General features: G+C 41.9%; 1 protein-coding gene across 14 annotated transcripts in view; it reads right to left on the bottom strand.

Annotated features, from left to right (window-relative positions):
- Window positions 1-7556: 7556 nt before the first annotated feature.
- Window positions 7557-25648, bottom strand: part of ADARB1 (adenosine deaminase RNA specific B1) — a 225157-nt gene continuing 207065 nt past the window's right edge. For 13 of the 14 annotated variants that reach the window (XM_073306981.1, XM_073306982.1, XM_073306973.1 and 10 more), the window contains 3 exons: window positions 21565-21746; window positions 15778-15956; window positions 7557-14416 (listed from right to left, as the gene is read on the bottom strand). In XM_073306981.1, coding sequence (XP_073163082.1) covers window positions 14240-14416; window positions 15778-15956; window positions 21565-21746 — 538 coding nt within the window. In that variant the 3' untranslated portion in view covers window positions 7557-14239. Of the gene's footprint in view, window positions 14417-15777; window positions 15957-17989; window positions 18143-21564; window positions 21747-25648 lie in introns of those variants that run through there. The other variant, XR_012154404.1, reaches the window with a different exon arrangement.

The raw sequence follows: 25648 nt of genomic DNA, 5'->3' as shown, positions 1-25648 counted from the left end.
GGTCTATTAATGGAGATTCTCTATATCCTAGTAAGGAGGAGAGGATGGAAGATGATAAAATACAGGTAGGATCTGATGAGAAACAGTCAAATGATAAAAAGTCTCATTCAATTATATCATGTAATGGGAGACAGCTAAAAAGTGACAAGTTTTTAAAGTGCTTATGTACCAATGCTATGAGTCTAAATAATAAACTAGAGTGGCTCGTATTAAATGAGGATATTGATATAATAGGCATCACAGAAATTTGGTGTAATGAGGATAATCAATGGGACACAGTAACATAAGGGTACAAAATATATCAGAGGACAGAACAGGTCATGCTGGTGGGGGAGTGGCACTATATGTGAAAGAAAGCATAGAATCAAATGAAGTAAAAATGTTAAATGAACCAAACTGTACCACAGAATCTCTATGGATAGTGATTCCATGCTCAAATAATAATATAGTAGTAGGGGTATACTACTGACCACCTGACCAGGATGGTGATAGTGACGGTGAAATGCTCAGGGAGATGAGAGAGGCTATTAAAATAAAAAACTCAATAATAATGGGGGATTTCAACTATCCCCATATTGACTGGGTACATGTCACCTCAGAACAGGATGCAGAGATAAAGTTTCTTGACACCTCAAATGACTGCTTCTTGGAGCAGCTAGTCCTGTAACCCACAAGGAGAGAGGCAATTCTTGATTTAGTCCTAAGTGGAACACAGCTTCTGGTCCAAGAGGTGAATATAGCTGGACAGCTTGGTAATAGTGACCATAATATAATTAAATTTAACATCCCTGTGGCGGGGAAAACACCACAGCAGCCCAACACTGTGGCATTTAATTTCAGAAAGGGGGACGTCACAAAAATGAGGAGGTTAGTGAAACAGAAATTAAAAGGCCCAGCGCCAAAAGCGAAATCTCTGCAAGCTGGGTGGAAACTTTTTAAAGACACCATAATAGAGGCCCAAATTGAATAACTATAGTAAGAGAGCCAAAAAAGAGCCGTCGTGGCTAAACAACAAAGTAAAAGAAGCAGTGAGAGGCAAAAAGGCATCCTTTAAACAGTGGAAGTTAAATCCTAGGGAGGAAAATAGAAAGGAGCATAAACTCTGGCAAGTGAAGTGTAAAAATATAATTAGGGAAGTCCAAAAAAGAATATGAAGAACAACTAGCCAAAGACTCAAAAGTAACAGCAAAAAAATTTTAACTACATCAGAAGCAGGAAGCCTGCTAAACAACCAGTGGGGCCACTGGACGATTGAGATGCTAAAGGAGCACTCCAGGACGATAAGGCCATTGAGGAGAAACTAAATGAATTCTTTGCATCAGTCTTTACGACTGAGGATGTGAGGGAGATTCTCAAATCTGAGCCATTCTTTTTAGGTGACAAATCTGAGGAACTGTCCCAGATTGAGGTGTCATTAGAGGAGGTTTTGGAACAAATTGATAAACTAAACAGTAATAAGTCACCAGGACCAGATGGGATTCACCCAAGAATTCTGCAGGAACTCAAATGTGAAATTGTACCAGATGACTGGAGGATAGCTAATGTGACGCCAATTTTTAAAAAGGGCTCCAGAGGTGATCCCAGCAATTACAGGCCAGTAAGCCTGACTTCAGTACCAAGCAAACTGGTTGAAACGATAGTAAAGAACAAAATCGTCAGACACATAGATGAATATAATTTGTTGGGGAACAGTCAAGATGTTTTTTGTAAATGGAAATCATGCCTCACCAATCTACTAGAATTCTTTGGGGGGCCAGCAAGGGGGAATCCAGTGGATATAGTGTACTTAGATTTTCAGAAAGCCTTTGACAAGGTCCCTCACGAAAGGCTCTTACGCAAAGTAAACTGCCAAGGGATAAGAGGGAAGGTGCTCTCATGGATTGGTAACTGCTTGAAAGATAGGAGACAAAGGGTAATGGAGAGAGGTAAATAGCGGTGTCCCCCAGGAGTCTGTATTGGGATGAGTCCTATTCACTGTTCCCTCTAAGCTGTGAGCGTGTACGTGCGCACACAGATCCTAAACCCTGTGGACACAGTGAAACCCCGTGCACACAACAATTTGCACAGAAGAAGTTTTTTTTGGGCACACGGCCTGTCAAAAATTAGAAGGAACATTGGTCCTATTCAACACATTCATAAATGATCTGGAAAAAGGGGTAAACAGCGAGGTGGCAAAATTTGCACATGATACAAAACTGCTCAAGATGGTTAAGTCCCAGGTAGACTGCAAAGAGCTACAAAAGGATCTCCCAAACTGGGTGACTGGCACAGTTGCCAACTTTCACACAGTAAATAAGCACCCCCACCGTCACAGTAAGCCAAAAATCAAGCTAATCCCATTTCAAAACAAGGCCAAAACAAGCCAATCCCTAAGAATTCTTTATCTGACTAGATCCCCCCAGTACTTTATCTGACTAGATCCCCCCAGGATGCAGTCTGGGACTGTGGTGGGCCCCCCGTGCACCCCGACTCACTCTCCTCCTTGCCTCCCCCTTGTCCCTACTTGCTGGGAGCCAATCAAAAAAAAAGAAGCAACAAGCTACAATAAGCAATAAGACAAAAACTAGCCAACAAGCAGCTCACAAGCCAATTAAGCCAAAAACAAGACTAATTTCTGCTTTTTTTTCCATGGGTTTGGCATGTCTGGTGACAGGGCAACAAAATGGCAGAAGAAATTCAATGTTGATAAATGCAAAGTCATGCACATTAGAAAACATAATCCCAACTATCCATATAAAATGATGGGGTCTAAATTAGCTGTTACTACTCAAGAAAGAGATCTTGGAGTCAGTGTGGATAGTTCTCTGAAATCATCCACTCAATGTGCAGCGGCAGTCACAAAAGCGAACAGAATGTTGGGAATCATTAAGAAAGGGATAGATAATAAGACAGAAAATACCACATTGCCTCTATATAAATCTTGAATACTGTGTGCAGATGTGGTCGCCCCATCTCAAAAAAGATACATTGGAATTGGAAAAGGTTCAGAAAAGGGCAACAAAAATTATTAGGGGTATGAAACAGCTGCCGTATGAGGAGAGATTAACAGGACCCAGACTATTCAGCTTGGAAAAGAGACGACTAAAGGGGGCTATGATTGAGGTCTATGAAATCACGACTGGTGTGGAGAAAGTAAATAAGGAAGTGTTATTCACTCCTTCTCACAACACAAGAACTAGGGGCCACCAAATGAAATTAAGAAGCAGCAGGCTTAAAACGAACAGAAGGAAGTATTTTTTCAGACAATGCACAGTCAGCCTGTGGAACTCCTTGCCAGAGGATGTTGTGAAGACCAAGACTATAAAAGGGTTCAAAAAAGAACTAGATAAATTCATGGAGGACAGGTCCATCAATGGCTATTAGCCAGGATGGGCAGGGACGGTGTCCCTAGCCTCTGTTTGCCAGAAGCTGGGAATGGGCGACAGGGGATGGAGCACTTGAGGATTCTGTGTTCTATTCATTCCCTCTGGGGCACCTGGCAGTGGCCACTGTTGAAAGACAGGATACTGGGATAGATGGACCTTGGTCTGACCCAGTCTGGCCGTTCTTCTGTTCAGTTAAAATAATACAAGCCAACACCTCCAAGGTATGGCTGAGGGAACACTGCCGGAACCCCAGATGTTTTACACACTGCTTCAGGAAGAGCCACTCCCGCTATTCTGGGGGGGAGGGTTCACTGCTAAGGTCTAGGAGGAAGTCAAGTCTAGAGCACTTAAGAGAAAAACAGGAAAGCCTGATAGAGATTGGGCAGTAGCAATGCTATGCCATGCTGTGTGGAGACTTGGCTTCCCCCATCTCCCTCCATGGGCTGTCAGTAGGGCAGAGGCTGTGACTCCAGCTTCCGGGGGAATGACGGGGTAAATGCTGGGACCGATCACAAACAGGACTCAAGGGCTGTAAATCCAGCCTTGCCCAGTGCTGAGCAAAGAAAGCCCATTGGGCCCCCCACAGGGATGTGAAGGCAGGGGCAGAGAGGGACCTAAGCAAAGCAAGCATAACTCATACAACCTACAAAATTAGGTCTCTGCTTACAGCAGGATGAGAAGAAAATGGAGTTGTAAGAGCAATAACCTGTCTGCTCATATTTGGGTTTTAAGAATCATAGGAGAAAGCTGACTGGGCTCTAGGCAGCTGGTTCATAACTTCCCTCTCCAAGAGCAAAACAGCAGAGAGGTGGGGCCATGAGGGGTCCCGGGCTGGGCCAAAGGAGAGGCAGTGAGAGCAGAAAACCCAGGAAACCCTGCACTCAGAAGGCAGTGCCACACCTCTGTGTTACTTACACCGTGCTTTAAGCCCGGCGGGTAGGTCTGAGCAGGCCTCTCGCACAGCTCCAGCAGGACGTCCGTGCGACAGGGAAAGCTCACGCAGGCCCCGTGGAGACACAGAATGCGAGTCGGCACAGGCCGGCTCGTGCTGCAGCAGCTTACCTGGCTGGCCAGCTGACAAAGCCACAGTTCAAAAGAAGGAAGAAAAACAAGCAGAGAGAAGCTGCTCCCTATAAAAACGACGATGGGGCTCATGCCCCTGCAGGACCAAACCCCTGCATGCGGATCGGTTCAATTCTGGTCTCTTTGTGGGTGAAATGTTCCTGGTCTCTTAGTCTGAAATATTCCTGCCATTTATTATCCGCATTGCAGCAGTGTCCCAGCCAGGCGCCAGGCTCCCTTGAGCCCGGTTTGCTCCGGTCAAAGCGCAAGGAGGCGGTTACGGCCCTGACTCCCCTTGCTGTACAAGGAGAGAGAACAGGCATGGGGCGCACACAGCTGTCTCATCAGGACTACATGAGGCGTCTGTGCCAGAAGCTGCAGGGCTGTGGACCAGGGCAGCGCGCAGATTCACTATTTTAAAATTGGTAATAGAGTCTATGCCCTGAGATCTACCCATGGTTCCCAGCACTCAGGTCCCTGTGCATACCACTCTGCTCAGCTTATCCCCGTGGAAATGGCAGGGAGATGGGGGATGTCTGGTGACAATGCAGGTGAGGGCTGCAGTGTATATTTTAATAGTCCGTGGTGATGAAGCTTTTCTCTGGGACGAGGGGGTGGCTCTCTGGGCCCTGAGGTTTGCAGGGTGCTCTCTGGGAGTGGCTGTTTCTGGAGCACCATTGTTCAGGGTGACCCCTCGTCAGACTCACTGAGACTCGCAGCAAGGGCTAATATTGTCTGCAACGATGCTTCGCATCCAGGAAAGAGTAAACCTGTTCTGGTGCTAGGGAGCTGGCCAAGCCCCCCACCAGCCAGCCTCAGGGGTGTGCTTGAAAGACAAAGGAAATTCACATGCAGAGACCTGTGCACAGGTGGAATTGAGGTCCCTGTTGCTGCACACCAGGGCCCTCTGTTCCCTGTGCACCTCTGGAACACCGGCGCAGCAGGGGTCCTGTGGGTGGGAACTCTGCCCCCTGAACCCTATGCCTGGAGGTGCCAACCTCAACTCCCCATGTAAGTTGACAAAGTAACCAGCAATAAGTCCCCAGGACCAGATGGTATATCGCCCAAGAGTTCTGGAGGGACTCAAATATGGAAGTGCAGAACTACTGACTCTGGTATGTAATCGATGGCTGAAATCAGCCTCTGTACCAGATGACTGGCAGATAGGTAATAAGACAGCAAATGTCATAATGCCATGATATAAATCCATGGTACACCCACAGCATGCAGTTCTGGTGGGGCCATCTCAAAAAACTATATTCAAATTGGAAAAATTACAGAGAAGGGCAAGAAAAATGATGAAGGGGATGGAACAACTTCCTCATGAGGGGAAAAAAGACTGGGACTGTTCATTTTAGAAAAGAAATGACCATGAGGGGAAAACTCCATCCTTAGAGGTTTTTAAGGCCTGGCTTGACAAAGCCCTGGGTGGGATGATTTAGTTGGTGTTGGTCCTGCTTTGAGCAGGGGGTTGGACTAGATGATCCCCTGAGGTCCCTTCCAACCCTGATATTCTATGATTCTATGATATGATAGAGGTCTCTAAAATCACGACTGGTGTGGAGAAAGTGAATAAGGAAGTATTATTTACTCCTTCTCATAACACAAGAACCAGGGGTCACCTAATGAGACTAACAGGCAGCAGTTTTAACACAATCAAAAGGAAGTATTTCTTTCACACAATGCACAGTCAGTCTGTGGTGCTCGTTGCCAGAAGACGGTGTGAAGGCCAAAAGTATAGCTGGGTTTAAAAAAGAATTAGATAAGTTCATGGAGAATAGGTCCATCAATAGCTATTTAAGATGGTCAGGGATGTGTCTCCATGCTCTAGATGTCCCTAAATCTCTGACTGCCAGATGCTGGGACTGGATGACAGGGGGTGGATCACTTGATTTATTGCTTTGTTCTGTTCATTCCCTCTGCATCATCTGGCACTGGCCACTTGTCAGAAGACAGGATACTGGGCTAGATGTGCAGATCTGTGTGTGAGTTTCTCCCCTCCTTTTCCCAGTAATGCTGATACTTAAATTATTCGCAAAAAGAACAGGAGGACTTGTGGCACCTTAGAGACTAACCAATTTATTTGAGCATGAGCTTTCGTGAGCTACAGCTCACTTCATCGGATGCCCCTTGTTTTAACAAATGCTCAAATAAATTGGTTAGTCTCTAAGGTGCCACAAGTCCTCCTTTTCTTTTTGCAAATACAGACTAACACGGCTGTTACTCTGAAACTTAAATTATTGTAATTAGGCATTTGTGTCAGCATGCCATTGGGGCACAGGGACAGTTCACACTTCTTACAGCTATTGTTTTAGGCTCTCTACAGATTATGGTGTACACATCAAGGATATTGGTGTGTACTTCACATTTTCTGGTTTTCCTTGCAATCAGGGTAAGAGACCTAGGGTTTGTCAACATCTGGAAATTAACCGCAATAGCCCTGTGTGGACACACTTATTTTGGACTAAGAGTGCCCAATTCTGATTTAGTTTAATCCACTTCCATAGTGGATTTGGACATGGAATAAGCTAACTCAGAAAAAGGCACTCTTATTCCAGAATCAGGGGGCGCTGCTCTGGCATAGACATTTTAGTAAATTTCCAGCTGTAAATAAGCCCTATTTGTTTTGATTTTTTGTTTTAAGTGAAAGCTGAGATTACAGAGAACAAGATGGTAGCCTCAAAAAAAGTACTGGAATTGTTCTGGAGTATTCTTCATGATGTAACGAACATGATAACGAGGCGTTGGAAGGACCCACACAATGTTTTGTGCTGGGCGTGTTGGATCTACAACTTCTGATGATAAGTGACACAGCTCTCCGATCAGGGTACATTTTTCTGATACTGACTATACCGATGTACAAATAATAATTCTTAGTATTTATATAACTTTGTGTTTTCAACTCTCTGTACAAATGGTAATGAATGAAACAAAGCAAGGTAGTATGCAAAGCAGAGTAATTAGTTAGGGTAGCCGGTGGAGTGTGTTTCAGTAGCACTATGGGCCGGAGTGGGGAGGGCTTGTGGCCCAAGGAAAATAACATTTTTATAGACACTGCTAAGGTGCATATTCTAAGGAGGGATTAGGAAGGATGGAGAGGACACCCAAAAATAAACATTGTCATGAAAGTATTTGACAGTGCTCTTTTAATATCCCTTTATCAGTTATTAAAGGCAGGTGTGTTGCCATCACAACATCACAAAGTCAGAAATAGGGCAAGAGTAACTGCTTCATGCAAATAACATAGAGCAATTTATGTACATTGTATTTTAATCTTCTAACCCTGTGTCTGCTGACTGCAACTAGACTGGTCTGTGCATGATAATATTGAAAACATTTTAAAAAGCAATGTGATGACATTTTGGGCTTCCTAGACAACAGACTCTGTCACTCAAAGATAAAAAATCTTTAAAATGTCACATCTGCTGTCTCCAAATGGGCTAGATTGTTACGTACATAAATTACATTTCTTATATCTGTTTTATAGTTTCAGTAAAGAAAACAAAAACAAAACATGACCACTCACAAAAGCCTTCTTCTACACTGTTGGCATGATTAGCAGCCAGAGTACAAAATTGTCAGTACAGGGATTTCAAAATCAGTGTTACTTTTGATATTTATTTAAATGATTTTGTTTTGCTTCATTATTAAAGTCAACAATATTTAAATGTACAGGATGAAATCCTGGATGCACTGAACTCAATGGGAGCTCTGCCACTGACTTCAATGGAGCCAGGATAACACCCATAATTTGCTTCTAGTTCTGTTGTCAGTACAGCTTATTCCGTCATTACAGAAATAGTGGAGGGAAAAAAAATCTTTACCCAGTTTATGAAAGACACAGGGCCAGATTTTCAAAGGTATTTTTTACACTAATAGCATTTACCTCCTTTGACACATTTTGGGAGCTGACAGTGCATGTAGGAATGGAGTGTTACATCCTACAAGGCCATTTGTGCTTTAGGAAGAAAAACAAGAACTTCCTTCGATTTTGTCTGTTTCAGTCAGAAACTGATTAGGCAACCAATCTAGTGTTTGAAATTGAGCCACCTTCCTCTGCCAGTCTCTGTGCTTGTCATAAAAGACTTCTGCCCAGCATGAACAGTGACAATCTGGGCCACTGCAATGTCAATTTTATGCAAAAGATTCAAAAGAAAACTTATTTTAAAAATTAACATCCTTAAAAGTATATGGCAGAATTGTATAATAAAATTGTGCAAAATAAGCCCACAGGACCATCTGAATATAAATGCTGCTAGGCACATAACTTTGAGAGCAGCTCTGGTTCCTTTCTTGCTTGTTTATCAGAAGGTGGAAGCCTGCTGAGAAATGTGCTATAATGTAAAGATGAGTGACACTGCGTGATGGGCCAGATGATATATAAGAAGGTTCAATTCCTAATTTGGACAAATGAATTCCAAAATCAAGTTCCAGAGTTCTCGTCTCTGTGTTGTGGCTTCTGAGCTCTCACCAGCACAGAACACAGGCGTTACCAGGTTGGGCCAGACCCAAGGTCCATCCAGTCCAGTATCCTGTCTCTGACAATGGGGAATACCAGGAAGGTGTAAAAACCCTGAGTAGCACAGGTGGGGTAATCTGACACCCAAGCCCTTTAGGGCTCATCCTAATTTGTAATTGCTTTAAGCTTTAAAGTATGAGATTTAATATCCCTTTCAAAATTGCTTAATTAATTATGATAATTCTGGATATTCAACAAGGACAAGTGCAGAGGCCTGCACTTAGGACGGAAGAATCCCATGCCCTGCTACAGGCTGGGGGACTGACTGGCTAAGCCGCAGTTCTGCAGAAAAGAACCTGGGGATTACAGTGGATGAGAAGCTGGACATGAGTCAACAGTGTGCCCTTGTTGCCAAGAAGGCTAATGGCATATTGGGCTACATTAGTATATATATATATATATATATATATATATATATATATATATATATATATATATATATATATATATATATATATATATAGTTGCCAGCAGATCAAGGAAAGGGATTATTCCCCTCTATTCGGCATTGGTGAGGCCATATCTGGAGTACTGCATCCAGTTTTGGACCCCCCACTACAGAAAGGATGTGGACAAATTGGAGAGAGTCCAGCAGAGGGCAACAAAAATGATTAGGGGGCTGGGGCACATGACATATGAGGATAGGCTGAGGGAACTGGAGTTATTTAGTCTGCAGAAGAGAGGAGTGAGGGGGGATTTGATAGCAGCCTTTAACTACCTGAAGGGGGGTTCCAAAGAGGATGGAGCTTGGCTGTTCTCAGTGGTAGCAGATGACAGAACAAGAAGCATTGGTCTCAAGTTGCAGTGGGGGAGGTCTAGGTTGGATATTAGGAAAAACTATTTCACTAGGAGGGTGATGAAGCACGGGAATGGGAATGGTGGGATCTCCATCCTTAGAGGTTTTTAAGGCCCGGCTTGACAAAGCCCTGGCTGGGATGATTTAGTTGGGGCTGGTCCTGCTTTGAGAGGGGAGTTGGACTAGATGACCTCCTGAGGACTCTTCCAACCCTAATCTTCTATGATATTCTTAATATGCATATAAATAAATAAATAAAAACCATACCACGCTCTTATGTAGCACTTTTCATCATGTCCAGTCTATATCTGATTGGGATTGTACCCAAGTATTACTGTAAATTGCACCAAAAAACTTTCAATTCAGCTGATATCATATGTTATAAGGCTGCCTGTCTTTAAAAAAACAAAACCAAAAACCACACAGCGATTTGGAGACAGGATAATATATTTTATACATTTTGTTTACACTTTATTTCTGTGGGCTCACTTTTATATTTTAAATAACTTTAAACATTTTGATTCCCATCACATATCTGAATCACAGCTCACCTTCCCATTCAAAAAACTTCAGGATGATTTTCATACCAGACATTCTATTATGATGAAAATGCAAAGACTTGTAAGTATCCCCTTGGAGTGAAAAAGCTTGCTTTGGTGAAAGGCAAAAAGATAATTTTCAATGTATGGAGAAACTTCAGCATATTATTTAAAAAGAAAGAAAGAAAGAAAAAGAAAGTTCCACTTCAGTTATGTGGCAACCTCAACTCAAAATGTCTCAAAACTGAAATCGTTTTCCCCTGGTAAAAAAAAATTGTCTTTGGGAGAGATGGGAAAGAAAACAGTTTTCATGATGTCACCTTTACTCTTTCATTCCTAACACTGTTAGCTCGGATCAGCAGCCCACAACTAATAATTTTATTCCTTCACCAGCAGAAAGTATTATCATTTGTATATACACGATATCCAGTTGAAAGATCGTTTATATTTTTAGGTGGATAAAATACTTAACTTCAGAGCTGCATACTGGTAAAACAAAACCCCAGTGATGCAGCTCTAAGGCGCCTGAAATTTCAGTCGTGAGTTGTTTTAGGTTTTAATGAGGACACAGGAGTGGTACCATATAAAGATCTGCTGCTACTCTGAGGGATACCCCCCATTAATTATTTTCTACCCTAGTGTGTTTTGTACTATCTAGCACGAGGAAGATACTAAAACTGTCACCTGTGCAGGGAGCCCATTGTTGTATGTGTGTAAGTTGCACACTATTTAACTATCATAATTTTTATCACTAACTACGCTAAAGGACTGGGAGCTTTGTGGGGGGATAGGAAAGAGCTAGCATATTAATGTGAAGACAGTATGATTCATCATCAACAAGTGACAGGAAATGTTCTATGGGTATTAAATCCTGAGCACAGAAATAACCAAATGCTTCAAGTTTCACCTCCACGTCCAAGTTCTTTTCCACACCCCTACAGAATATTTTTTTTTAAAAATCCCTACATTTACAGCGTTCTATGTTACTAACCTATTATCTTTTATTATAGCTAGAATGTCATTTGGAAAAACATTTTAAATTATATTTCTTCAAGTATTTATTAACTTTAAAGTTACTCATTTAAATTTTGTGACGAACCTGAGATATACCCTTATATCAACTTAAAAAAAACCAAGAATTCCCAGGATTGCATAACAAATCCTTGCTAAGATTAGCCACCACAACCATGACATACTAAATCGCACAGTGAAGATATTCAAGAAGACCATCCAACCTTTCAAAATAAATGCTAAGCTAAATGCTCGATAGAGAAAGGTCAACCCCAAATTTCAACAGCTGTTGGCAGCCATGTTGCCTTTATCCTCTGCAATCATTTACAATTAAATGCATAAAAAGCCATCCATGCTTGATGATGGTCATCTGTAAAGAATACAGGAGTATTACAAAGAATACAAAGGCCAAGAATATAAAGGAGCACAGAATGACAAAAGAGGGACATGGCAGAATTTAGCTGAATATAACAATCTCAAATACATCTTTTAGAGGAACACTTCTTCCCCCAACTTCTGATCTTCAATATTACCGAACAAAAATAAATAAGCAGGTATGCGGAAAGCCATTGGCTTCCAGAGGACAGATATGGGTTGCACATGATCCTGGAAAACATTTTTGAGAACCCTAGAACTATAAAGAATGAGAACTCATTCCTCATATCAATCAAATGCTTCCCTTTTTATCAAAAAGAATTCTGCATGGAACTCTCACTTATAGTTTCCATATATTCATAGTAAATTTGAATGTCTTAAAATGTATGCCTACAATAATACTTAAATATATTACTCACATTCAGGACTTCATCAATACAAAAATAATCTCACCTAATAACTGCCTGAACTTCAAAATAAAATTTGAAGAGAGCTCAACTTCTGAATGAGAAATTTAAAAAGATTGGTAAAAATAGATTAAGATTGCAAAGTGAAATCATCAGTAGACAGAGTCCCTTAAAACAGAGATTTCATTTAATAAGTAAGACTAATTCCAAGAATATCCACATGGTTAGACCAGCTAGAAAATTCATAAATTGCTCTAATTTACAGTTCTTGCTCCACATTTTGGCTTCAATCCTGAAAATTTATGCACACGTTTAATTTTGAGCAAATGAGCAGTTCCGTGGGTCTACTTATGCTTAACTTTAAGCAATTGCAAAAGAGTTTGCAGGTTCAGGGCCAAAGACATTTGCAAAGACAGATACAATGTAAATCTTGTGTTTTGAAAGAGCATGTACATTACTTGCCTTCACACATTCTGAATGTTTTTCCCCTACAAGAGTTTATTTTACACATTAATGTATTGCTACTAAGACTCTAATTAGGAGGTTTAATACAATACTCAGGCAACTTTTAGTCTTGATAATTTTTTTCACTTTGATTCATAATTGAGCAATAATGATTGCAGGACAGGGCATTTCCAGCACATTCATAACTGGCTGGAAAGAGTTTTTGCATCACTTTCCACAACACCCAGGGAGCCGCTACTCCCCAGGAAATGCCCTGTGCTGAGGTAGTTACTGCTATTATCAACTAATTATTTTAAAAATAGGACTTAAAAATACTTTGAGGTGTTTTTCGGAATTTGTACACACAATATCTTTGATACACACATGTCACATCGTGTACTTAGACATATTGGACATAACTAGAGAATTATACCTGGTATGCTGAGAAAAAGAGGATTTTTTCAATCCATTGTCAGCCTTCCATTTCGCTTACAAATTGTTCTAAAAGTGCTGTCTATGCACTCATTGACTTAACAGACCTGGCAGTATTTTCCCTGCTATTTTTCATTTTCACATCTAGCATATGTGAAAATTTTAACAAAAAAGAGCTTTTATAAATAAAATACCATTCTAAATATATACTAGAGCAAACAAAACTTAGAAATAAGACTTTTATAGATCATCATGTATGTGAAGCTACAGCCAATAAAATCTTCAGGGGACCCAACAGTCCAGTTGTTAAGTCTCTGAAGACCACAAGAAAGAAGTTTAACAATACTTTCATCTTCAGTAGGCCTCTCATTTCTTTGAGAAAAACTGTAATTAATATTCTACGAATGGGTTATTTTGGCAAAGCAGAATTATTTCTCCAAAACGAAAAACTGTTTTTCTGAAGTTGCCACATTACTGTTAATGTTATGGTGGTGTTCGCATGAGTTCCTGGGATATACAAACTGCCTACTTCTAAACAGGTTTTGTACACTACAGACTAAATTTCTTAACTTACAAATACTTATTTTTTGTTTCCAGTTTACAGTGGTAAAAAATGATGACTTTACAATGCATGTAAATGGGAGGTAAAGGTATTTTAAAAAACAGAATAAAAAGCTGTATGTTAAAAACCAGGTCACAGACTAATAAATACGTACATCAAAGACATGACGTTTTCAGCAGCTGGTTTTAAAGAGCAAGGAAGAAGGGAAAAGCTAGCTGTCCAAAATCCATTCTGGCTTTGTCACCTATATGCTCTGCAATTAAAACCCTGCAATTAAAAGAAAAACCAAGCTAACAGAAGCGCAGAAATTCGCTTTGTAGCTTTTTTTGATTAAATTAAGCTACAGACTAAAAAAATGCAGTGTAAAACCTAATGCAATCTACTACATGTTTTCATGCACTTGCTTATATTGCATTAAAAAAAGGAATTTTTTCTAACCCAGAAAAATATGAGTCATCTGGTACTGTTAAAGAAAGCCTTACTGCAGTTTTTTCTACAGTAACAGGAGTTTCTAGAGAAGTAAACCAAAACGATTTTTATAACAAAATATAGAATTATTGTAGCAACTTATCATTGACTTTCAATATTTGAGCAAAACATAACAACAATTTGCCAGTTAGTTTCAAAGTGTTAAAAAGATGCTTTGACAGCTGATGCCAGAAAACGATGCCGGACGCCAGGATTTCCAGAATGACCCCCTGTTCCAAAGTGATGTGCAGTCCATGAATTAGACAGTGAGAGAAAACTGATCCTGCTCTATTGGTTTCTCCACCCAGGCTCCAAGCCCTGCCTTCAGGAACGCTTTAAACAAACATTCTTTGGCCGTTTGATACTTAGTGGCCACCTGCTTAGTGTCATGGTACAGGTTTGGTTTGAGGATCTTTGCACGCAGGCTAGAGGAAAGCTGCACAAATAGAAAAAGAAAGAAAACAAACCATTACACAAAGCCATTCCAGGAACCAGAATCAAGAAAAACGAGAGAATGAGTGCAGCAATTTGAAAGAATGACAAACACTCTATAGATAGAACGTTACTGTTGATTTGTATCCAACTACATATCACTTCACAGCTCATAGCAAAACTATTGGTCCAGTGGGAACCCTGAGGATCTACTCATTTCCATAAGCACCTTGAAGGTCAAACTGAAACCATCGTCATTTTGCTTGATAGCAACTGGCTGCAATTCTCTTTGAAACCCACCCCTTCTACTCTTCATGGGACAGTTCCCACCCACCTTTGTGCAGAGGCTCCCCTGACAGCAGGGCTGGGGGAGGGAAGCAGTATTCCAGGGCCCTAAGCAGGAGATACACATACCCTGTGCAGCACGGGTGGAAGGCCTATGTGTAACCTAGTGAAAGTGAATGACAAGCTTATGCCACAATCTCAGCACCCAGCTGTCTAAATTTCAGTGCCTTGCTGCACTACAATAAGAAATGATAGACTTCAAAGGACTGTTGTAGGAATACTGATTCTGCGGAAATGACTGGCTCAAGGTGCTATTTGCTTCTATCAATACAGACGCTTTGAAGAGAGGACTGGGAGAACCCTAAGGATCATGGTCTACTGCTTGTATCTTTCCATTTTTATAGAGTTTATCAACGATCATGAGGCAAAGAAATCCAAACTTTCAAAAAACAATTCTTTGACTTTTACCTGCACCTTCTGGGGAGGACCAGGGGAGAAAACCTGGTTCCACTGAAGCCACTACCTTTGACTTCAATGGGGCTAGGATTTTACCCCACATGTACTCAAACAGGAATGCCTCTTCACACTAAACTACAGACCCCACAGACAACAGACCCCACCTCTTATGTCATAGGATGGTCTCAGGGTATGATCTGGCAAATCTTAGCTCTACTGGTTTTTAACCTTAGTGTTCCGTGTGCTCGGCTCCGGAAGAGCTACTAAAAGAGACTATGTTGTCCAGTACATTAAAATTATAAGCAAAGCTCAAAGGAGTCAACATTTTTACTTTACTTAGTTCTAGAGGCAGGTAATTAGATCCTCACATACATTTACACTAGAAATGACCATAATAAAGAAAATGTGGAGCAAGACTTCTCTCTTCCCCATTTTTACCCATGGTTCAGTAACACACCTATTACTAACTTTGAAAATGTTTTAGAGAAGGTTTTTTATATCCACTTGCAAAAGCTACAATACAAGAAGCCAGCACATTACAACCTTTTATTAGAAAGGTGGTTATGAGACTGAGCAAAATTGAAACCCAGCAGTAAAAAACCACTCCTATCTTTGGACATGTACCTTTGCATGAATACGCATCCAGCGACTGTACAAAGCGTGCTTACAAAGGCGAGATGCACGACCCATCTCATCCTTGCCAGTTGTGGCATTAATAACTTCAAGACCAGTGTCTCCTACTGTCCAGTTTACACTGAAATTAGGTGCTTTTCCTGGCTGGCGGGCTTCTGCATTGCTAATACCTGAAAGGGAAGAGGTACATAATAATGAAAATGTGAAAATTCCTGCTTAGTTGTTTATAGATGAAGGAGTGATTGGGTGGTGCTATACAGATCATATTGTTAGGCATTCTTATAGCTGTGGTTCTAAAATACCACCATGATTTTCAACAGCTACCTGAGGATTTAGCCATGCACATTCCATTACTATTTATGGGGAATGTGCAGCTAAGATGTCATCTGCTGCTACCATGCTCAGTTGTGCATGTCTGCTTTCTCAGAAATCTGAAAATCCATGCATGCTTGTCCTGGTGATGGTAGGGAAGTAAAGAGATTGTAGAAAGATCTGTAACAAGATCACATCAGACAGTAATACTGGAGCCTCACAATGGTGCTAGGAATATAGTGCTGTTGCAGCTATCAAAGATTCATAGATTCTAAGGCCAGAAGAAGCCACTATGATCATCTAGTCTGACCTGAGGTACAGCACAGGCCAGAGAACTTCCCCAAAGTAATTCCTAGAGCAGATCTCATACTAAAACATCCAATCTTGATTTAAACATTGTCAGTGATGGAGAATCCACAACCCTTGGGAAATTGTCCCAATGGTTAAGTACTCTCACTATTAAAAATTTACGCCTTATTTCCAGTCTGAATTTGTCTAGCTTTAATTTCCAGCCATTGTATCATGTTAGACCTTTCTCTGCTAGGCTGAAGAGCCCATTATTAAATATTTGTTCCCCATGTAGATATTTATAGACTGTAATCAAGTCACCCCTTAACCTTGTCTGTGTTGAGCTAAGTAGCTTAAGTTTTTTGAGTCTATAAGGAGAGGTTACTCACCTTGTGCAGTAACTGGAGTTATTCAAGATGTGTGTCCCTGTGAGTGCTCCACTTCAGCTATGCCTGCACCCTGCGTCTTTGATCATAGCAATGCCTCTTCAGCCCATGCATGCATCCTACACATTCCTGTGCCCCGCACTGATGTTATATGGGGCTGTGTGGGCGAACTCCCCTCAGTTCCTTCTCCGCTTCAAAGTCCCAAAAGGGAGACACCGAAGCAGAGGAGGAGGAGGGTGGGTAGCAGATCACCCACAGGGGCACACATCTCAAAGAACTCCAGCTACTGCACAAGGTGAGTATCCTCTCCTCCTCCTCTGAGTATCAGCCCTGTGGGTGCTCTGCTTCAGGTGTCTCCTAAGCAGTACCCCGCTAAGGACGCAGGTGGTTCAGAACAGAGTCCAATACAGAGGAGAGAACTGCACTGCCCAGAGCAGTGTCATATCTTGCAGCAAGCACCAAGGCATAATGGCTAGAAAAAGTACAAACAGAGGACCAAGTTGCCACTCTGTGAATGTCTGCAGTTGGTACATCCTTAAGTGAGGCTAGAGATGCAGATAGTGTTCTTGTTGAATGTGCAGTCACTCTCAAAGGGGTTGAAAATGAGTTCAGTTAAATAGATATTGATACATCCAGACATCTACTTTGATAATCTCTGTTTTGAAATAACAGAATGCTTGTTTTGGTCCACAAAGGATACAAATAGTCTTGGAGATCTTCTAAAAGGTTTGGTCCGATCTAAGTAAAAAGCTAATGCCCTCCTGACATCTAGGGTATGGAACATGGGTTCTTGACTAGTCTGATGTGGCTTTAGGGGAAAAACAGGAGATGAATGATTAATTCATTCTGAGGACACCCAAGGTAAAAATCTTGGATGGGCCCATAGCACAACCTTCTCTCTGATGAATACCATAAATGGGGTGTGTGTGTGCCCGTTCTTTTGTTAGGATGGGGTGAAGAGTTTGATCGGCATCATGAATCAGTAGGCAAGGAATGAACGGAAGCTGCCATGGAGGGTGAGAGGTGAGTCTGGTCAGACAGAGAGACCAAACTTTTCATCACCACATTGGTGCAATCAGTATGGCTTTGGCCTGATCTTGTTGAGAACTTCTAGTAGTAACGGTGTCAGCGGATATACATAAAGAAACCCATTTATCCAGGAGATGAGAAAAGTGTCTCCTTGGGATTGGGGTTCAAGACCCCTTCTGCAGCAATACCTGATGCATTTTGTGTTGGTTGCTATGGCAAACAGATCAACCTCTTGGAACCTCCAAGCTAAGAATATCTTGTGAAGGACTCGGGAGTTCAGTTCCCATTCATGATTTAGAAGAAATGTTTGCTGAGGTCGTCTGCCTCGGTGTTCTGAATACCTGGGAGATATGAAACTGAGTTGACTATCTGGTTGGATATGCACCAATTCTAGGAGTTTTATCACTTTGGTTCAGACATATGGGGAACATGCTCCTCCCTTATGGTTGACATAACAGATGAATGCCACATTGTCTGTCCTTATCTTTATTGACTTGGATCTGATTGTATGTAGAAAGTATAGGCAAACATTTTTCACTGCTATCGTTGAGTGAGCCTAAGCTGTGCTTTCTTGGTTTGTAAACTGTTCAAATCCACTCCTGGAGGCCTCTTAGATGTAAGCCGGGGTGTTGCACTACGAATATACAAGCTGTGTCCTAGCAGTTGAAGACAATAGAATACTGTTACTTGAGGACTGCCCTGAATTCTTGAGATGAGATTCATTAGTGCAAGAAATCTTCTGGAAGGGAGGTATGCTCTGCCTGTCAATTCATTCAGGGAAGCGCCTATGAAATCTAGACACTGTAGACTTTGAGGTTGATTTGAAGGCCCAGGCTGTGGAACAGAGAACATGTCATCTTTGGTGTCAACACTTCTTGATGTGACCTGCCCCTGACCATGCAGAATTGTTGAGAATACTCTTGGGGCAGAAGATAGGCCAAAAGGGAGCACTCTGTAGTGGTAGTGCTCGTTGCTCATTAGAAAATGAAGAAACCTCATGTGAAGGGTGAATAGTGACATGAAAATGTGCATACTCCAGGTGAGAATCATGAACCACTCTCCTAACTCTAATGAGGGAATTATTGCTAAAATGATCACTATCCTGAACTTCTGCTGTTTTACCTATCTGTTTAGATACCTGAGATCCAAAATTTGTCTCCACTCTCCATTCTTTTTGGGTATCAGGAAGTACTTTGAATAGACTCCCTTTCCCCTATGCTGTACAAGAACAGGTTTTATTGCTCCTAAATGTACAAGAAAGGCAATCTCTTGCACCAGCAATTGATCATGAGAAGGGTCCTTAAATAAGTCTGTGGAGGGGGAATGGGTGGAGGGATAGATTTGAAATGGATAGCGTAACTGGATGTTGTGGCTTCCAAAACCCATCGTCCGATGTTATACCATCCCATGAAGCTTGAAAATAGGAGAGGGGGCATCCGAAGAGGATGTTACAGCTGTAAAACCTTGTCGATTGGGTGGTTGAGACTAGGGCTGTCGATTAATTGCAGTTAACTCATGCGATTAACTAAAAAAAATTAATTGCCGTTTTAATCAATAGAATACCAATTGAAATTCATACCAGTACTGTAGTGTAGTCTCTTTAACATGAAAGTGCAACTTACAGATGTAGATTTTTTTTTGTTACACAGTTGCACTCAAAACAAAACAATGTAAAACTTTAGAGCCTACAAGCCCACTCAGTACTACTTCTTGTTCAGCCAATCACTAAGACGAACAAGTTTGCATACCTTTAAGGAAATAATGTTGCCCGCTTCTTATTTACAAGGTCACCAGAAAGTGAGAACAGGTGTTCGCATGGCACTTTTGTAGCCAGCATTGCAAGGTATTTACATGCCAGATATGCTAAACATTCATATGCCCCTTCATGCTTTGGTCATTCCAGAGGACATGCTTCCATGTTGATGACACTTGTTAAAAAAATAAGGCGTTAATTAAATTTGTAACTGAACTCCTTGGGGGAGAATTGTATGTCTCCTATTCTGTTTTACCTGCATTCTGCCATATAGTTCATATTATAGCAGTCTCTGATGATGCCCCAGACCATGTTGTTCATTTTATGAACACTTTCACTGCAGATCTGACAAAATGCAAAGAAGGTACCAATGTGAGATTTCTAAAGATAGCTACAGCATTTGATCCAAGGTTTAAGAATCTGAAATGCCTTCCAAAATCTGAGAGGGACGAGGTGTACAGCATGCTTTCAGAAGTCTTAAAAGAGTAACACTTCAATGCGGAAACTACAGAACCCGAACCACCAAAAAAGAAAATCAACCTTCTGCTGGTGGCATATGATTCAGATGATGAAAATGAACATGTGTCGGTCTGCACTGCTTTGAACTGTTATTGAGCAGAACCCGTCATCAGCATGGACGCATGTTCTCTGGAATGGTGGCTGAAGCATGAAGGGATTATGAATCTTTAGCAAATGTGGCACGTAAATATCTTGCAATGCCGGCTACACCAGAGCCATACGAATACCTGTTCTCATTTTCATGTGGCACTGTAAACAAGAAACGGACAGCATTATCTCCTGCAAATGTAAACAAACTTGTTTGTCTGAGTGATTGGCTGTACAAGAAGTAGTACTGAGTGGGCTTGTAGGCTCTAAAGCAAGGGTGGGCAAACTATGGCCCGGGGGCTGCATCTGGCCATCCAGATGTTTTAATCGGCCCTCGAGCTCCTGCTGGGGAGCAGGGTTTGTCCCACTCCGGCACTCCAGCCGAGGAGCGGGGTCAGGGGCTTGCCCCACTGCGCGTGGCTCCTGGAAGCAGCGGCATGTCCCCCCTCTGACTCCTACACTTAGGGGCAGCCAGGGGGCTCTGCGGTTTGCACCCACCCCAAGTGCCACCCCCACAGCTCCCATTGGCCGGGAACCACGGCTAGTGGGAGCTGCAGGGGCAGTGCCTGCAGATGGGGCAGTGTGCAGAGCTGCCTGGCTGCACCTCTGAATAGGAGCCGGAGGCGGGACAGGCTGCTGCTTCTGGAAGCTGCTTGAGGTAAGTGCTACTCGGAGCCTGCACCCTTGACCCCACCCACGTCCCAACCACCTGCCCGAGCCCTGATCCCCCCTTCCATCCTCGAACCCCTTGGTCCCAGCCCAGAGCACCCTCCTGCACCCTGAACCCCTCACCCCCAGCCTGCACTTCGAGTTGTTGCCCTCACCCCCACCTGCACCCCAACCCATATACTTCAGCCAGCAGAGCTTGATGACAGGAAGAAAATGCAACCAATGACAGCTGGGAAGTTTTCTCTGTCCATTTTGAGTTGATTATTGATCTAGGAATTGAGAAACAAATGTTTGTGTATCTTGGCACACTGTTAACATGATGGAGATGGCTCAACAAATAACTCCAATGGCAAGAGCAGAAACACTGAAACCTCACACTATTCTGTGGGTGGGAAAGGAAGAGAGATTTCACCAAACCCAGGCTTTCATCTTTTCTAATGTATTGCTGGGGGACCTGCATTCTCAAAATTGCAGATAAATACAGCCACAGGAAATGGCTCACATAGAAGAGTTCACAGAAACTCCTGTTAGGGTCTTGTAACACACAAAGGGGGTCCTGTAATAGGAATTCTAGCTGTTTATAGCTTAATTTCAGGTTTGGGTCATAACTTCCTTGCTGTAGTCACAAAGCAACTTGCTCACAGTACATAATTTGCAAAGGGTTGAGAATTGCAAAATTATGTTACTGTTGGAACAGATTCAGTTACCGTACAGCCTTCTCCATTAGATACTTGCCACTAAGTAAAGGTCTGTTGAGCGTATACAGAGGTGGTAGATCTTCTATCTCTGCTATCCGCTGGTATACTGCTCTGGATAGATGGTCCCCATGATATAAACTCCCCAAGATGATGCTAGAGAAGTAAATTGGCTCCACAAAGAGGCTAAGTAAGGATCCTTGAATACCCAACACGTTCCACCTAAGGGGAAGGAAAAAAAAACACTTTCTTTTTAACAGAACAAGTAATCTTGACTAGAAAGAAAAGGAGACAATCTCAATGGACTCGACTTTCAGTCTCCCCTCTTGCCCAAAGCCTGACTTTGTTGTAGCTGTGTACCCAGCCAGAGTCCCACAGCACAGCGTTACACCATGCCTGTGAAGCACATCCTGGAGTCCTGAACATCAGCAGGTGCTGCAAATCTGCGATATGGCAGCCAAGGCCCAATTTCAGAGGCAGAGTCCATGACTCTGGTTCCCCACTGCCATAGCTGGTGGGGCCTCTCCAAACGTCCTAGTGTAGGGAGAGGGATGAGATCTATCCAGCTGAGTGAATGTCAGTCACACAGGACAGGATGAGAGCTCTTAGCTTGAAGTGAGCACTGATGTCTTCAAAACAGATCCGTCAGTGGGAAAGTCCCCTTTCCCAGGGTCGGGATGCAGGACACTTCCCAAAGTTTCTCCTCCTCCCCACAGGAGACAATTCTGTCCCCTTCACCCACAAGTCACCCTTCCTCTATTGCTGCTTTGAATGGATAACTGCAACTCCACAACCGCTATCGTGTCTATGGGCTCTGCAAAGGGATTGTCTAATCTAGGAGCTCATACGCACACAGTCTTTGCCCCTTTCAGCAGCTTCACAGATTTTGACTGTGGAAGCCTTGTCTGCATTGGTCTGACCATCCTTAGGGTAGGTCAGGTTGGTATGGAACCAATATGTGCAGGAGTAAACTACCTTTTACACCCATGTTCAAATACATCAGGATTTAGATGACTGCCAAGCATTTAAAAGACTTTAAAAAACCTCAATCCCCATTCTGGGGTATTTGGATCAGTCTCTGTCTTGCAGTGCACCTGCAGAATATTTCTGCAAAATTAATATATCAAATTTAACCCTAACGGCCCCCGAGTGGATGAAGAAGGAGGGGAGGTACAATTTGGTGCCCTTGCATAGGAACTAGCTACAGTTGTAGTTCTTGGGCTCATCTAAGCATGGGGCTTGTGGTGTTAGCAGCCCTTCGTAAGGAGCCAGGAACAGATGGGGCAGCAGAGGGAAGCACACGCTTGAGGCACTGTACTTCTTTGAGCTCCAGCTGGGATGGCACAGCTCCACCACATTCTCAGCCCAGGCCAAAGATTACAGGACACAATTGTTAAAAAGGGTCAACGAAATCCTAAACTTATAACCCTGTGTAAGAACCCTGTAACATTACTAAAAAAGCTCAAGCTTACTATAGTAAGGATGAACATGAAAACACCATATACCAGTTTACTCACCTGTCATTAAAAATGTTTGTCCCAAGTTACTGGGAGAGCAAGCAGCATTTTGCAGTAATGCAAAACGTGTAAGGGAAAGATTAAGGCATATTTTATATCATATTTACATTATATTTGTTAGCCAAATATTGGAAAATAAAAATAAAGGAGTTGTGAGAAAATTATTTCAAATGTATTTCATTAGTTTTAAAGCTAAACAAGGTTTACAACAGAATAACACTTTACATACACATTATATATAAAAGACTACATTAATGATCATCTTTATATGTGAGAAGTCAGTCACAATTTTAGAATTAGATCCACTGAGAACATTTCCAGACTTTACCAGAATTAGAATTTTGCTGGCACAAGCAGATATTTAGATGACCAGATACCTCACAATGGTTCTCCTTACCAATATTCCAATTGCCAAGGTGTTGCCTCAGTATTTGCAGTATTCCTTATACCACGTATGAGGAAGCATATGGACTACTGCAAATACAGAGGTAGCACTATTTAATACAAAACTGGAATGAATTCAAGGGCAAACGATGTCAGTTTCGGTCTTACAATTGCACCTGTAATCTATGTGCACTCAAATTAAGGACAGCTTCCACAAGCCCAGCCTATTACATTTAAATTTCAAAAACCCTACCAGGAAGACCAGAATGCATAGTGTGACCCTAACCCAAGCCTTCCTGTGCACACCTCTGTGACCCTGACCAAAACCTTCCCCCTGCCGCCTTTCTCCCTGCCTTTGTTAAGTATCTATAGTTTTTCAACTACACAATTCGGTGACCCTACTCAGTGCAGAAGATGAAAACTAACATCTGGGCTGGTTTAAAAATTATATTGATTAAAGCAAAACTAAATCTCTTAAATGCATTTGTGCCTAGAAAACTAGATTCAAATTTGATTTCGCTCACAACTAAAAATGATCATACTAGCCCCATCAGAATCACTGTGGATATTTTTCAATACCACAAAATGATTGAGCAATTTTCTATGATTCAGGCTGTTTTTCTGTTTGAGAAAAACATGGGACTTGAATGGAAATACTGTAGGTCATAACCAAGACACAATGACAGGGGTACGTAGGCAACGTTTTTACAGCCAATTTCCAGGTTATATTTGCTTTTGAAGTTAATACTATTTGTTTTCACTCTCATGAACACAAACATGACATCGCGTATTAGCATCTTCTCATTTTCTAAGTATATTGTAGTATTATTTTTTAAAAGGGTCACAAACATCTTCTCAATGTTGTTTCATGGACATGTACATTTAGGGCCCAAATTTAGAGCCCAAATTTTTGAAGTTAACAGGCCAAAATTCTCTCCTCATCTACATCCATTTATCTTCACCGCAAACAATGAGGTTACAAAGGTGGGAGAGCAAAATTTAGCCACAGAGTTTAGTAACCTCACAGGATGCATCATGTCCCTGCAGTATTATGGGGTCTATGAAAAGTGCTCTCTTCAAATCAGTGTATAAAATATTAAGAGAAAGTGGCTGCCTCCAAACCAAATATAGGTGGCCTTGCACCTGATTTACAAACCAAACACAAACCTACCCCTCTCCCACCTGGCTTAAGAATAGGTTTATAAGAATAGGTTTATAATAATTGATTAGCTTTTCAATGTTACACATTGCAGTAGGGAAGACACAAGATCTGGCCCAAGGGCACAGTGCTATATTTAGGGGGATTGGATGGCTCATGAAACTGGTAATGAAAAATAAATATTTCACCAGTAGGTCATCAGTTCAACTTCATTTCAGCTTAGTTGTGAGCAAAAGTCCACAAAGCCTACGTGAAATAAATTGGTGATCTTAGTTCAGTTCGTAGAGGCCAGAGAGCCACGTCACAAACACATGGCTACCTCTGTCCCTCAATCCTTTCTCACCCTTAACAGAGAGAATAAAGACTGAGGCCCTGGTCTAGGAAAATACTTAAGCGCATACTTACCTTCAAGCACACGAGTATCCCACTGCATCTGAAGAAGTGGGTTTTTTACCTACGAAATCTTATGCCCAAATAAATCTGTTAGTCTTTAAGCTGCCACTGGACTCTTTGTTGTTTTTGTGGATACAGACTAACACGGCTATCCCCTGATACTTGAGTATCCCACTGAAGTTAATAGGACTGACTACTCAAGTGCTTAAAGTTAAACATGTGTTCTCATGTATTGCTGAACAGAGGCCTCAATGGGCATGAAGACCGCTTCCCAGCCTAAGATCTGGTTTCTGTGGAACAGCCGTGCACAAAACCTGCGCTGCTCGTGCTTGTGGGTTTAAGTTCATAGGGCTGGCAATCAACTCCCTTTCGTGAGCTTTTCTAAAGCTATAAAATAGAAATGACATTTTAAACATATATTTCCATTTTAAACTTTTGTGCAGTCATACGAAAAAGTAAAGTAATTGGCAATATGCAACATTCCTCTAACTACAACTCTGCACTTTTGTGAGTTACACACAATGCAAGGAGAAGCCATTCAAACTGATATGGGGAAGTGCTGCCCTGAAATACTGGCATGCAAGCATATCCAGAAGGGATTAAGAACTGACGTTAATTTCTGAGCAGCCTTTCATGAGGCAGGGCAGTGTTTCTCAGCCTTTTTGATACAG

The sequence above is a fragment of the Lepidochelys kempii genome, chromosome 11 (assembly GCF_965140265.1).
Source record: "Lepidochelys kempii isolate rLepKem1 chromosome 11, rLepKem1.hap2, whole genome shotgun sequence".
NCBI classification, from domain to species: Eukaryota; Metazoa; Chordata; order Testudines; family Cheloniidae; genus Lepidochelys; species Lepidochelys kempii.
The sequence above is the reverse complement of the archived record's forward strand: the minus strand, read 5'-3'. Positions and strand labels throughout refer to the sequence as shown.